The following is a 15,774-nucleotide window of genomic DNA, read 5'->3' on the forward strand; positions in this document are numbered from 1 at the left end:
ATATATATATATATATATATATAAATTATTATTTTATTATCAAATAATTATTTTGTGGTCACGGAATGATCAAATTAATTGATAATTGTTTTGATTGTTGATTAATCATTTACAGACCTTAAAATGGTCCAAAACCTTGGACTAAATATTCTTCGAATTCTCCATAAAAGCAGACTTATTATCTTTGTCTTGAATCAAAAAAAATATATATATTTGCCAACGTCTGCTTTTACTTTGGAAAACAATGATCAATATTTTTCACAGATTTCACGGACCAAACTGGTAACTGGAATTGTAATCAATTTGTGAATTTTCTGCACTGACCTTGCAATTTGAAATAAAGTCCTGTCTTTGAAATCAAATTCATTGATTCATCGACAAATTAATCGATTAAGGTCATTGTTAGTTGCAGCCCTAATGCTAAATAAAATATGACATATCATAAAATTCATAATAAATTACATATAGTGTATTTATGCACATTTTCTTAGCTTCCTGCTGTAATGCATTTTAATTTAAATATCCACACATACCATTTGATATTTTCTACCGAGCTGCATTTTCTCCAGCAGTGCCGTGTTCACCGTGGAGGTGTACCTGCAGTCGTCGCGGGCGCTGGTCATCGGCGCGGAGACGCAGGAAATGCGCCGTGATTGGATCCAGGCGCTGACTAAGGTCAGAGCCGTTTTTTTTTTTTTTTTTTTTTTTGGGTGAGCGCTTACTTTTTTTCATCTCTTTCTTCACGGCACTCTGGCGTAATCACCTCCTACGCAAATGTGCCACCTCTCTACTTTAGTCCTAGTTGGACCGTAGGAGGTTATGTCCATATGCTTCTCCATCTGTGTCACAGTAAACACAATAGCAGGAAGGTGATGAACATGAGGTGATTTAAAAAAAAAAAAAAAAAAAATCATTTTAATCTAAAGTTGTTGTACATGTTTTCCAAGCAGTGCTTGGTGCCGCCCAAAGCAGAAGGTCTGGTGCGGGAGAACAGCGAGCTCATTGGCCGACTACTCTACAAGGAGGGTCACGACCTTTACCACTGGAGGACGGGTTGGTTTAACCTGGCCGGTTCCGTCCTGCATTTCGGCCCCTGTGACAAGGAGGGCGACGAGGAAGTGCTCCGTCTCAAACAGCTGCAGGAGCTAAGTAAGGCTCTGGTGCCGTTTAAAAAAAATATTATAAAAGTTTTCCTTCTGCTCACTGTTTTGGCATGCATCTACGTCCGCATAATTCATCTGATTCACATCATTCCAATTTCAACATCTTTCACAAATTCACGCCTTGCGGGCTATTGTTTTTCTCATTCCTAAAATTCATAGTTTTGCCAAAATTACACCCCCCCCCCCCCAAAAAAAAATGCTAATTTAACCCTGGAGAACCCAAGAACCCTTTTCTTCTTTAGAAAATTATGAATTATACATTAAATGACTGCTATAAATTCACTGAACACCAAAGCATATGTTTTTTCAATGTTTTTTTCAATTTATTCCCGAATTTAGGATTAGGGCGAAATTTGACCCTTTGGGATTTAGTGGTATCATTTCGAAAAATCTGAAAAACAAAAACTGTCAGTAAACTATTTAGAATTTAAGAAAATAATCAATCAAATACACAGCTACATTGAACAATATAATTTTTTTGTTTTATTTGTTGCATTTTAGCCATCTTGTCACCACCACTCTGGCTCATGTAAGTGCAATATTCATCCACTAGAGGGCCCCATGCAGGGGTCAGAAGTGGCACTCTGGACTTTTGAAGTTAAATTTGTAAAAAAAAAATTAAAAAAAAGGTCTTTGTTATTTGAGTAGCAGAATTTATAGGGGCAAAATTTGACCCCGTGGGTTCTCCAGGGTTAATTAACCATGGGAACATTTTCAACTTTTTTGCCACTAAAATTCCCTCAAAAATGTCCCCATTTATTCCTAATGACAGTTAACAAAACAGACACATCATTTCAACTTCAAAACATTCAGCACATTTAATTCACTTCACCAACAAAAGTCTCCACCTCCCACTAAAAACAATTACCCATTCATTCCCATTTCACATCATTTAATACCATTCCATGTCATCCGTATTTTTTCCACTCGGCATTTACACGCAATTTCTAGTCCAGTTGCTAATAATTTAGCGGACCTTCACAGTTCCGGCTCGCAAACCCCATTTTCAGAACCGCAAGCTATTGTCGCAGTGACTTCATCAGGCTGTTGTGCCTTTCCCTGAAAATTGCCACAAACAGTCCCCCTGCTAGACAGCTTAAGTGGAGCTTTTAATAGGCCGCAAATTAGATCTGTATAACCCCCGCAGCACAAAATGGCCTAATCCGCTTACGCTTTAAGAGACTCTGTGATTAACTGTGCTAACTCTCTGATGACTTTGACATTTTTATGCATTGTGTTATCTACAAACACTGAAAGTAACCAATCCGGAGGATCCTTGTCAGACAGTTCATGTGTTTCGGCGTTCACACCAAACACATGGTCCAAATCCCAAAGGTGGGGGGGGGGGACTGGACTCGTATGACCTGACTTGAATCGGATTTAAAGAAGCAATTTTAGGACTTGATGAGAACTTATGTCAATTCTTGCCCTCTCATTTGTTGGCTTTTCTCGTCCCCAGCTGTCACCACCCATACTGAGGGCGAGGAAAAGATTCAAGTGCTCCTGATGGTGGAGAGTGGGAGGTACGTCAGTGTCGCAACAAAAGCGAGTTGATTTGCGGAGCCACACGAGCCATGCCACTTTGTTACACTATTAGAGGTGATGTAAGCTTCCCTTCATTATTTTAGGTTCCGTTTTGGAGGTGGAATGGTTAATGGGTGTTACTTGGTATGTTCTTGATGAAGCCTACTGGGGGCGCTGTTAGTTGGTTTTAAAATAAACTATCAAATTTAATTATATTTTTCCTCTTTTGTCTACAAATGCCAATATTATTATTCAAAACAAGTTTTGCTTTATTTCCCTCATTTGGTTTGGTTCTCCTGATTACCAAACAAGTTTTAAATTGCATCAACTTCCACAGAAATAAATGAAATAAATAGGCGACCTCGGCAAAATATTCACGTCCAACGTGTGGATGAATCCCCTTTTTTTGCAATGGACAAATTTGGCACCATGTGTTCAGCTGGCAATTGGCTACTTTCTTGTTAATAATGACAATGTGATAACGATACTTAACTCTTTTACCGCCAAAAACGTTAAATGACGTATACTAAACTCCAAATGAATACTGCCAAAAACGGTAATTCACGTTTACTATGTTTTTTTTTCTTCTCAATGGGCAGTGGAACGTCTGCGCAGCGCTGCCTTGTCATTGGAGTTGTAAAATCCCAAAACACCCACTAACTATGGCCAGCAGATGGCAGCATTCTATCTCTTTTCAATGGGCTCCCAGTAGTATGGAATTACAGTGAAACATGACGAATCTGATGAAATAGAACGTTTTCAAGGATGATGTGAATGATTAAAGCCTTTGTCACATTAAATCTAATTTACGGCGTCACTAAGCAAAAAATATTAGTGTCAAAGTCACTGTTGTGCAGAAAATGTATCTTCACAAAAAGCAAATTTTCTCCTTATCTTTTCTATTTTCACTCAATGTCACTCAAATTACCTATTTTCAAATGGTGATTACTAAAGAATGGGATGAGGTCGAAACATACTTTATTTTTCTAATGAAAGAATGAAACGCGATCTTCCATGTTTATGTAGTCAGAGCCCACATTATTCTGTTTGGCTTGAAAGATGTGTTCAATTGCTCGAAATCGTCTGGCACTGTCGGTCGGGATTGTTTTTTTTGGATAACTTGTGGCAGTAAAAGAGTTAAAAACAAACAGTGTTAAAAGAGAAGGAAAGAAAGAAAATGTTCCTCCTTTAAAACTACCTCCGCTGTTTTCTTAAGACGGAACCCAGGGGCAGCAGATACAATGAAAACAGCAGAGGCCCCAGAATTGAACCCTGCGGAACACCATGCGTTCTGTGATACACATGAATTCATTTTACACATACCTTATTGCACGTACCTCATTCTTATTTTTCAACAGAACCATTTACATCCATGGTTTCAACACGATGGACTTTGCACTGTGGCTTTCAGCCATCACGCAGGCCGCCGGCACCGACGGCAAAGCGCTGGGCGACCAGCAGCTGACCAAAAATGGCGTCCCGATCGTGGTGGAGAGTTGCATCGCATTTGTCACGCAGTACGGTGAGTGGCAACATGCTTAAGAGGGAGAGAAAGATGTCTTCATCTCTCCATGGGACAGGTTTGTGCCACGAGGGGATCTACCAGCGGCCGGGCGATCCCAACGGGGTGGCTCAACTCTTGGAGGAGTTCACTCTAGACGCCCGTAATGTCAAACTGAGGGACAAGGAGCGCCACCTGGAGGATGTGACGGACACGCTGAAGAGCTTCTTATCGCAAGCGGAAGACGCGCTGTTGACCAAGGAGCTCTATCCCTACTGGGTGTCGGCTTTGGGTATGTGGATGTGTATGTGACAAAGAGACTTAAAATGGCAATTCATCAGAATTTCAAAATTAACTCATTTGCTCCCAAAAACGTGTAAATACGTTCTATTTTTTTTCTTTTTTTTTTTCTTTTCTCCTGTAGAGCTCAGTATTGTTCATTCGGTAACTTTACCGATTTGACATGTCATCATCATTGCGCTCTCTTTTTTTTTTTGTAATTTTTTTTTTGTAATTTTGAATGTGGGTGAGTATGTGTATGTGCGCGTATTCATTAGTTCACCTAAAAACTATTAAAAAATCCCATACCGTTCACCTAAACCAAACACTTCCAGCCAGAGTCGTGAGGCAGTCAGGACACCCGAGGAAGGACCAAAGAAAGGAAAGGAACTTACCTTTCCTTTCCTTACGTTCTATTTTAAATTTTTTAAGTGTCCCAAAGACGTATACATGCTAGAGCTTTGATGCAGCCTCTCACCGGCAAAGAACAGTTGAAGAAATGGTAGTTATTACACAGACGGCCAACAGGAGGCAGCACAACAAAAGAAATTAACCAGGGCCATGTTGAAAAAATAGATTTGTGATTAATGATTAAACTTAGCTATATTTTAATGCTAATTGCTGCAAAACGGAAACAGATTTAAAATATATGTGCACATATGTGACTTCCTCCCACCTCTGGCAAATGGCATCTTTGTTTTTGTTTTTTTGTAGATGAGGAGGACGAGAGCCTGAGAGTAAAAAAGTACTCCACTTTTATTCAAAGTTTGCCTAAAACCAACAGGGCAACCCTTGATGCTTTGCTCCAACACCTTTACAGGTAATTATTTATTTTATTCTGTTATAACAATTCCGTATCTCATCGTACAGTGTGTTTAAAAAAAAAAATAAAAAAATCGGTGGCGAAAGGAAAGGGCTGTGTTAGCAATATTTTCACATTTATTTCACAACGTTTAAATTTAAAATGGACTTGGAATTGCGCCCCAACTCGTCTGTGCATGTTGTTCCTCCTTGTCCTCCAGGATTCAGCAATGTTGCCACCTCAACCATATGCCAAGTGAAAAACTGGCCTCGGTCTTCTCCTCCTGCTTGTTCCAGACGCAGGGACAGACTCCGCAGGAGATCCGCGTGGTCCGCGACCTCATCGACAACTACGTAACGCTCTTCAGTGTGAGTCCGAAAACTTTGCAATGAACAAAATGGCCCCGGAGTCCACGAGTTGCTTCATGTTCCAAATGACAATTGCTGTGAATTTGAAAAGAAAAATGCACTGTTGCTATCACCAATGTCTAATATGAAACATTAATGCCACCTAGTGGCAGAAAAATAACCTCAACACAGATCTATGACCCTTTTAACGGTTTTCATACATCTATATAACTTCAAATCAATTTATGAATTACTTAGTTTCAAATGACCTAAAAGATGCAACCACATTTGTATTTGGTAACCATTTTTGTCCATTTTTATTTTAATTAACAAGAGAATCAAAAACTTCAATATTTTATTCTACATCTACAACAGATTTAAAAAGTGCACTTAATTTCTGATTAAATGTGAGTTAACTATGGAAATCATGTAATTAATTACGATTAAAAAATTGTAACCGACTGACAGCCTTAATATATTAACTGTGTGTGTGCATATGACGTGGGCATTAAATTAGTTTAAGTTGGCATTACTGTAAAAAGCATGAAATTCGATTTGCCTGATACCTGCAGTAACCCTGAACTAAAAATCACAAATCACTTTGTTGTTTTTCATCTGCCACAAACTTGAAGCATGGAAATTGTGTTTTCGGGAAAGTGTTTTCTTCAATTTCCTCACTGTTTTCTCCTGAAGCGACTCTGAATTGATTCCCGACTCGTGCGCTTCCAACAGGTCAATGAAGAGCAGGTGCAACAGATGGCGAGGGAGAATAGTTTCATCACCCGCTGGAATGACAAAAAGGACACCACAGTAAGTCAATCCGAGCAAATGGAAATCACCCACGGTTCTGTTTTGTTTGTGTGCGCGTATTGATTTGCGTGCACGCATCGGGATCTCGCAAATCAGGCTTTCATCCGAGCAGGCTTCCTGGAAATGAGGCGGTGGCTTGTCAGGATGGCAGGTCAGGATGGGGGAGTGGGTGCGGGTGTGGGAGGGGCAATGGAACAGGAGCGTGCGGAATGAGGGTTTTGTTCCTGTTAACCTATTTTGGCAGGGACTTCATGTCTTGAGGACCCAGCTGGTGAAAAGATTTGGAGAAAGAAAAATGGCATTTCATAAAATCTCAATTACTCGCATATTTTTGTAACTTTGTGCTGAATGTCATTTTTTTGGGGCCATTTTTGGGTGGTGTCCAGATTGATAATCTATCTCGGGCCCGGCCAATTGTAATGCGGCCGATGCCAGTTCTGATGCTTGGCAGAATTTAAATCTGATAACCGCTAATCGGCCTATTATTGAAAAAAAAAAGTATATATATAATGAATAAAATAAATTATTTTTGGGTCCCTTAATGTTTGCAAGATATGAATTACAGGCAGAACATATAATATTGGCTGAATCCCCCCCAACTACATTTTTGAAGGTGGTTGAATGTTTTTATTTTGGTCTTATGTGTAAAAGAAAGAAATAAATACAAAATATGCAGCCAATCAGTCGTTCCATAAATCTAATCAAAACAAATGCATTTTTTTTTTTTTTTGTAACAAACTTTTTCCAACTTGTATTTCTCGCCTCAGTTCTCACCAGCTGGCGACTTGATCTTTGAGGTGTACGTGGAAAAGCGAGGGCCGGAGAATTGCTGTTTAATCAAGGTGCGTATGATGTCATCATTTAAACTTGAATATCAGTTGAGTAAAGGAGAAAAAAACAGGTGTGTTATGGATCCACTTTTGGTGCCTCTTCAGATAGAATAGCAAATGTCATTAATGTTTTTATGACATCATATACATATACATATTTCAAACCGTGACTCTTGCATTTCTCGGTATTTCCTCCCCAAAAAAATATTTAAAAATATATTTAGCATTTTTTCACTTTTGTTAACACGAGTATGAAAACCTAGAATTTTTGTTTACTGTACATTTAGAACAGATCTAAAAATGTGTGATTAATCGTGAGTTAACTATTGAAGTCATGCAGTTAATTACAATCGAAAATTTAAATCGCCTGACACGATTTAGAAAAAGAAAAGAAAAGATTATTAAAAATTAGGGGCGTCAGGCGATTACATTTTTTTAATCGTAATTAATCGCATGACTTCACTAGTTAATTCATGATTAATCACTCATTTTATATCTGTTCTAAATGTACAATAAAAAAAATTCTAGGTTTTCATACTCTTGTTAACAAAAGTGAAAAAAAAGTTAAACTAATAGAAATAGTTCAAATGAATTTTTGACGTCTATAACCGTCAATGGCAGTGAATGTTCTGTACTGAATCTGGGAACTGTAATTTTGTGACTGTAATTCTGCCGCCAGGTTTGGCCCAGCATGCGCTCGGCGGAGCTGGCCGAGACCGCGCTGAGCATGCGCAACGTCCCCTTTCACGTCGCCGATGCGTGGACCACATTTGAAGTCATCGAGAACGGGGAGTTGGGTAAGATATTTCTATTTTATTGCTCATCAAAATCCTATGTACATTTTCCATAAATTTAACTTGACGTCAATTAACAACAATTAATTAATTTATTATAATATAATATAATATAATTTATAACGGAATTAGCACCGTATTGCTTAAGAACAGATTTAATTCAGTGATTCTTTTGCACACCACTAGAGGGAGCCGGCGTACCACTGGTGGTCATACTCGCATTTAAAAAAAAAATTTTTTTTAGCAATTGGTGGTCAGGCTAGGACTGATTACTGGATGTCCTGTCCAAAGTTTACTCTTTGTCTCATGATGAGAACATTAATTTTGTGGCGTAATGCGAGATGATAGCACACGCGCGGATTAATTAACTCCCTCGTCATGGGCCGTCGTTTTCCTTTATCCTCCTCGCACACCCAAGCGAAGGGAAGTTGACCCACTTCCTCTCGCATTATTATGCCGGCGGAGTTGCGTTGAGCTCGGTCGGGAAGTTGCTGAGCCGGCGGCCCCCCGCCCCCACCTCCGTTCCCGAGGTTCACCGAAAGTGCGTTCCCCTCACCGCGAGGTCCCTCCAAAAAAATGGTGCCTGTGCCGAGACGTTTAGATTATGCGGATTTGGAGATTTTCCTCCATAATAGGGGAGTGAAGTGGTGCAAGATTTAGAATTTTAGTAGGGTTGACTAAAATGTTTTTTTTTTTTTTAGGATGACAATTCTGATATTTGGCATAAAAAATTCTGATAAATGATTAATCAGCTGATTGTTAAAAAAAAAAATATATATATATATATATATATATATATATATATATATATATATATATATATATATATATAATAAATACCATAACGTCCCTTAACGCTTAAAATAATAAAAATAATAATACTTTGTCCTTTAGTATTTTTAAACTTCACAAGTTACGGCAGGACTGGAAAATAACGGTTTTACCGCCATTTTTAAATTTAGTCTCAGTTTTAGTCCAGTCACGGCTTGTTAGTTTTTTATCATAGTTAGTCAACCTCATCCCGTTTTTAATTAGTCCATTTTTAGTCGATTGTAAATCTAGCATTTTTGTCTTTATTTTAGTCCAAGAAAATATCATTTTTCGCAGAGTTTTAGTCAACAAAAACTGTCAACATTTTAGTCAGGACAATCATTTAACCCCTGTATTTTTTCTCTCTATAAGATTATATTGAACAAACTATTTCACATAAAAAAATCTCTCTTTTTTTTTTTTCATATTAAAAACAATTTAACACACAATTCGAGTGGCTGCTATGGCTCCATGCTACGAGCAAGTAAGTAAGTAAGTTAGCTAGCATTAGTTAGCGGCTGGTTTAACATTATGGTTGGAATGTTACGTTACTATAAATATATATATATATATATATATATATATATATATAAAAAAATTATATATATAATTTTTTATTTTTTAACCTTTCACCGTGAAACCACCTCCTGTCTGTCCCATGTGTTTGTGCATGTTGCACTCGCTAGCTAGCTATCTAGCTAGCTATCTAGCTTCGAAATGGGTGCGTGTCACTGTGTGTCACATGACAGATTAGCAGAGACAAGATTTTACAAAATCATATCATTTTTTCGTCTCGTTTTTATTCATGAACTGAAATGTCCATAGATTTGAGTCCACTTTTTATTAAGTGAAGTACATTTTTTTGTCTCGTCGAAAATACATACTGATTTAGTCCTAGTTATTGTTTATTAATGAAGGTTTTAGTCCGGTGAAAAATGTGTGTTGACCAAATAATTTTTGTTTTGTTTTTGTTGATGAAATTAACACTAGGGTGTACTCACACTTTTGTTGCCAGGAGTTTCGCTATTAATGGCTTTATTTTGAGGGAACAATATATTTATACTATTAAACTGTACATGGACTACTTTTCGATGTATGAAATTGTCCCGTATAAAGGCATAATCAAATATTGCTATTCTCTCCTCTGTGATTATTCCGAGAAAATCTCACTCATTCTAAAGTTTCCAACTTTGTCAATTCCTGGAATTTCGCAGCCCTTCCTCCTCCACAAGCCATAAAAATGCCATTTTGGGAGGACGGCTGGAGATAACAGCCAGCTAATATTTGTCTGCCGAGATCCCAAAGACGATAAAGCCGGCGCTATGAATATGTTACGCCATTGTGGCTCTTTTTACCTCCCCGGGTTATGAATAACTCGGGAGTGTCGGAGCAGGAGCGTGCGCCGCCGTTCGCCAATTAGGAGGAGATAATAGGTCTATTTTGCACATGAGTGTGTTTTTATAATCATATCTTGATTCGCTCAAGATAACTTCCCCGCCGCTAAAATAAGGAGAACAACAGCATCGTTTTGTTTTGCCGTTAATTGCAATTAGTGCCGGGTTTTACCGCCCGAGGCTGGCCTTGTTTTTTGCCGTCGGAAATCATTGCTTCCCCTTTTGTGTTTTGCTCGCGCTTCGTGCAGAGAGGCCGTTGCACCGCAGCGAGAAGATTCTGGAGCAGGTTTTGGAGTGGAGCGCGCTGGACTGCCCCAGTTCGGCTTTTCTGGTTTTGAAGAAGTTCGCCGGGGCCAAAAGACACACGGAGGAGAAAGGTACAGCACACGTCGTGACGTCGCTCGTTTGGTTTTCTATCGTGCTAAGCACGATTATAATAGTTTTGGATTTGTCATTTTCTTTTCTTTTGACCTTTGTTTTTCCATTTCACTTGGTTTTCATTTTGGCTTTTTAAAGCTGGTTTGTTTGTTTTTTGAAAATGCTTTGATTCAGTTCACTTTTGATTAGTTTTAGTATTAGTAGATATTATGAAGCACATTTTTGCAATAATTATGATTAGTTATTTTTGTAAATGTAAGATGTATTACGGGCAGTTAGTTATCTTCCAAATTTTGTTTTTGTTTTAATTTAACAAAAAAAGTTTTAATTTAGTTTAAATTTCCTTCCTTCCTGACATCCTTTCCTCCATCAATCCATCCATGCTCCATCCTTCCTTCCATCCATTCATCCATTCCTCTATTCTTCCTTCCTTCCATCCTTTCCTCCATCCATCTATCCATCCTTGCTCTATCTTTTCTTCATTCCTTCCTTCTTTCCTTCCAGCCTTCCATCCTTCTTTCAACTCTTTCTTCCATCCATTCATCCTTCCTTCCTTCTATCCTTTCCTCATCCATATATCCATCCATCCTTGCTCCATCCTTCCTTCCATCCATTCATCCTTCCTTTCCTCCATCCATCCATCCATCCTTGCGCCATCCTTCCCTGCTTCACATCTTCCTTCCTTCCATCCATTCATCCTTGCTCCATCCTTTCTTCCTTCCTTCCTTCCAGTCTTCCATCCTTCCTTCCATCCATTCATCCATCCTTTCCTCCATCCATATATCCATCCATCCTTGCTCCATCCTTCCTTTCTTCCTTCCATCCATCCATGCTCCTTCCTTCCTTCCCTCCCTACATCCATCCTTGCTCCATCCTTCCTTCTTTCCTTCCTTCCTTCCTTTCCTCCATCCATCCATCCTTGCTTCATCTTTCCTTCAACCCTTCCATCTATTCATCCAGCCTTTCTCCTTCCTTCCTTCCTTCCTTCAATTCTTTCATCCACCCTTCCTTTCCTCCATCCATCCATCCTTGCTCCATCCTTCCTTCCATTTGTCCATCCTTCCTTCCTTCCATCTATCTATCCATCCATCCTTGCTCCATCCTTCCTTCCATTCATTCATCCTTCCTTTCCTCCATCCATCCATCTATCCATCCATCCTTCCCTCCTTCACCTCTTCCTTCCTTCCATCCATTCATCCTTGCTCCATCCTTTCTTCCTTCCTTCCTTCCAGTCTTCCATCCTTCCTTCCAGCCATTCATCCATCCTTCCTTCCATCCTTTCCTCCATCCATATATCCATCTATCCTTGCTCCATCCTTCCTTTCTTTCTTCCATCCATCCATCCTTACTCCTTCCTTCCTTCCCTCCCTACATCCATCCTTGCTACATCCTTCCTTCCTTCCTTTCCTCCATCCATCCATCCTTGCTACATCTTTCCTTCAATCCTTCCATCTATTCATCCAGCCTTTCTCCTTCCTTCCTTCCTTCCTTTCATCCATCCTTCCTTTCCTCCATCCATCCATCCTTGCTCCATCCTTCCTTCCATTCATCCATCCTTCCTTCCTTTCCTCCATCCATCCATCCTTGCTCCATCCTTCCTTCCATTTGTCCATCCTTCCTTCCTTCCATCTATCTATCCATCCGTCCTTGTTCCATCCATCCTTCCTTACTTCAACCCTTCCATTCATCCATTTTCCGAACAACTATAATAACCTTGGGGTCAGCTGGAGCTGGGGAGTAGATCTGAACAATTGATGGAATTAATCAAATTCAAATCGACTGCAAATGCTGAAATTGGGAAGAAAATAGCATCTATTTAAAAAATGTTTAAAAATATAAATAAATTAGTAAGTAATAATGAATTAATGAAATAAAATATATAAAATAAAATAATAAATTGTACCTATTGAAATACTGTAAAAATAATAATAATAATAATCTCATGTTAAATGGCGATGGCAATATTGAGAGGAAAATAATTGCAATTAGTAAATATCATTTTTCAAAATTGTTCATCCCTATTATCCCAATCACAAAGCGCATACAAACATCCATGCAGCCATCCATTTTCTGTATCACTTAATTAGGGTCACAGGTGAACTGGAGACTTTGGTTGAAAGTCACGGTACACTCTGAACTTGTCACCAACCAATCGCAAAGCCAGTCTTGATACTTTGCCGTGGCTAACTCCAATTCCCGTTTTCCTCCAAAGTGGAGCCCAAGCAGCTGGTCAAAAGCGACCTTTTGAAGTTCAACGACGGCTGCTCCAAGCTGCTCTCCGGGCACAAGTTCCAGGACAAATTTGTGGTGCTGCGTGCCCAGAAGCTGCTGCTCTACAGAGATATCAAAGTGAGCACACATTTTCATTTCCCGCCTAATCTCGCGCCGCATCTCTGGTAAACAGTCGCCGATTTTCACATTCAAACACAGCACACCGACTACCACCTGCAGTTTTTTTTTTTTATGACAACTTTATTTTCAAAATGGAAAGAAACAAGACTCGCCTAAATTCTCACGGCTTCATTTCCCCGGTGACAGTGAAGTGTCAATTGCCCCAGTTTTCGGATGAAGTCGGGAAAAGGAGCCAAAGAATTCCTGCTGACTTTTCATAAAAAAAAAACAAAAAAAAAACAGCGCTTTGGAGATTTGGGAGGACCGGCGGGCGAGCGTTCCCCGGAGGGTTTTTCATCTCGGTGTGTATCTGCAGTTGAAACATGGGATTTGTAAAGGCGTGCGAGGAAGTGTTAATAATTGATGAAGGTGCAGTAATTCTGGCGGGAGCGCGAGGGTGTTAGCGGCGGCGGGCTGTGCGGAAAAAGATGGCGCTTCCGCCGAAGGTTTCTCTTCATACGAGAATGCGGCTAATTACGACGCAAAATGCAAAGGAAATTTACAAGCGGTGCTTAATTGATATTCTTTGGCCTCCGCGATAATTGCCAGGTTGGTGTTTCATGCAAATTGTTCTGCGTGGACGCGTGATTGGTTGGGAGGCGGATGCGGCCTTGGTGTCGGGGGTCGCTGCTTTGTAGTTTGGAGAAAAAGTTTTCTGCTAATGATTGTGATGTACTTTTGACTGTAGTTTTCTTTCTAATCTCTTAAAATGACGTTCTCCTTTGCTTCCTGTGGTCCATGTTTAGTTTAGTACACACTAGGGATGTAACGATTAGGGAAAGACGATAATCGGCTAATCCGGCCTTTAAAAAAAAATAAAAAATTTTAATCTGACGGCTGATAAAAGATAAATCTAAAACTATTTGAATCTCAGGGAATTTTTTATTTAAATTTTCTGTGAACTTTATAAGAGATGCTGCTGAGCCTGGGAACCTTCTGAACCATTTGTTTTTGTTCGACATTAAAACTAGAAATGTTGAAAGTTTAAGATTTCAGGTATTTTAAAATTTTGGGGGAAAAAAAAAAAGATTTACTGTAGCAAACTATAGAGCGCTATTGCATTGTTCCATTTAACTTTTTAAGACGTACTGACAACCTTGGGAGCTACCTGAACATTTTGTTTGAAATTTAAAATGCTGTCTATTGTCTAAGATAAAAAAAAAACTTACATTTTGAAAAGTGTGAAAAATTTAAGTATAAAGTTAAGATTAGAATTTGTATTAAATTTTTTTTTTAATGAAATATTTTTTCCCACCTTTACTGAAAATGAATATCGGTTCCAAATATCAGGCTTCTTGACTACTATAATAATCGGCATCGATATCGTCGCTAAAAAAAAACATCGATAACGATATCGGCAATATGGTGATATCGGGATATTAAAACTGCCACAATATATCGTCGTCGTCATGTCACGATATTAAAAGCAGCACATCTGTTAAAAAAAAGTCGGGTTGATTTCCATTTGTGCAGTTCTAGCACCCTCTGGTAGCTATTTTTTTTTTTTGTGCAGTTTGATTTTTACTAGGCATGTTTTGGGCCTTCTATGTTTAACTCTTTGACTGCCAAAAACGTTAAATAACGTTTAGTAAAATCCTATGGAGTGCCAAAGACGTTAAAAGACGTTTGTTTCAAAACAGAGGTGAAACTAACCATTTTCTATTGTTGATTACTGAAAAACGGAATAAGGTAGAAACAAACTTTTTTTTCTGATGAAAGATGAGAGTCCAATCTTTCATTTGGTAGTATGTGTGTTTCCATAGTCCAAACACAACATTTTCTGTGGACCTTGAAAGATCAGTCAAAATGCTTAAATCGGCTGGCACTGGCGACAACCCGTTTCTGAAAACGTTAAAAAAAAAAGTTAAAATCCATCCTCAATAAATATATTTGATTTATATATGCTTTACATATATGTTTATAATATTTTTCATTACTGTAATGTACAAAAGCAAAATATTGTGTGTGTTTTTTTTTTAGTAGGAGCTCATTTTTTACAATATTGTGACTTTTTTTTGTATCGCCAACCGCCCCACAATATCGTGAACATTATCGTATCGTGACCTTCATTTCGTGACAATATTCCGGATATTGTTACGGTACACGGCAAACAGCACAGTGGCTACTTGTCACGGTTCAAATAGACCAGCTGACTAATTGTATGAAGTTTCACTTCTCGAACCTGTCTGTGTGTTTTTGTTAGAGCACAAAAGCCGAGAAGGAGATGCATCTCAAGGCCGCCAGATGTTACCTGGGCCTGAAGAAGAAACTGAAGCCTCCGAGCAGGTAGCGGCGCTGAAAAAAACGTCCGGCTTTGAATCACGGCTGACTATTGCTCCCGCGGTTGGAATCGGAGCCTTTTTTTTTTTTTTTTGGTGTGAATCACGCAATACGGGGGTGGAGTGAGTGGCTGGGTATAGAAGTGGGAGAAAGAGTGATACAGCGCAGTGTCATCGATAGACTGCCGAGTGGGCTGCGGGATGCGCTGAAATGAAGACGGGAAAAGCGAGAGCGTTTCGGTACCTCATTAGGCCGAGGTCTCCCTGGATGTGTGTGTGTGTGTGTGTGTGAGAGAAAGAGAGAGAGAGAGAGAGAGAGAGAGAGAGAGAGAGAGAGAGAGAGGCCCGCCTCAACTCACTGCGGCGCTGCTCCAGGCTTTGCTCCTCCTCCGCTCCTCTTAAGCCGGGGGAAGTCTTCCCGCCTCCATCTCATTAGTTCCTTTCGCACCTCAGGCAGACTCCAGCATGCGTG

At 39.3% G+C, this 15,774-nt stretch overlaps 1 protein-coding gene across 5 annotated transcripts in view; it reads left to right on the plus strand.

The window, feature by feature from the left end:
* arap2 (ArfGAP with RhoGAP domain, ankyrin repeat and PH domain 2) overlaps positions 1-15,774 on the plus strand; it is a 140,036-nt gene that overhangs the window by 67,509 nt on the left and 56,753 nt on the right. For 4 of the 5 annotated variants that reach the window (XR_013288322.1, XM_077544099.1, XM_077544098.1 and 1 more), the window contains 13 exons: positions 570-675; positions 951-1,149; positions 2,623-2,686; positions 4,046-4,209; positions 4,268-4,480; positions 5,182-5,287; positions 5,490-5,637; positions 6,349-6,426; positions 7,194-7,268; positions 7,936-8,053; positions 10,503-10,631; positions 12,845-12,981; positions 15,227-15,309. Coding sequence is in view for 4 of the 5 variants with exons in the window: in XM_077544099.1 (XP_077400225.1) it covers positions 570-675; positions 951-1,149; positions 2,623-2,686; positions 4,046-4,209; positions 4,268-4,480; positions 5,182-5,287; positions 5,490-5,637; positions 6,349-6,426; positions 7,194-7,268; positions 7,936-8,053; positions 10,503-10,631; positions 12,845-12,981; positions 15,227-15,309 (1,620 nt within the window). In the remaining variant the exon portion in view is untranslated. The remainder of the gene's footprint in view (positions 1-569; positions 676-950; positions 1,150-2,622; positions 2,687-4,045; positions 4,210-4,267; positions 4,481-5,181; positions 5,288-5,489; positions 5,638-6,348; positions 6,427-7,193; positions 7,269-7,935; positions 8,054-10,502; positions 10,632-12,844; positions 12,982-15,226; positions 15,310-15,774) is intronic. The other variant, XM_077544100.1, reaches the window with a different exon arrangement.

This window comes from Vanacampus margaritifer, chromosome 15 (genome assembly GCF_051991255.1).
Source record: "Vanacampus margaritifer isolate UIUO_Vmar chromosome 15, RoL_Vmar_1.0, whole genome shotgun sequence".
In the NCBI taxonomy this organism is placed as follows: domain Eukaryota; kingdom Metazoa; phylum Chordata; class Actinopteri; order Syngnathiformes; family Syngnathidae; genus Vanacampus; species Vanacampus margaritifer.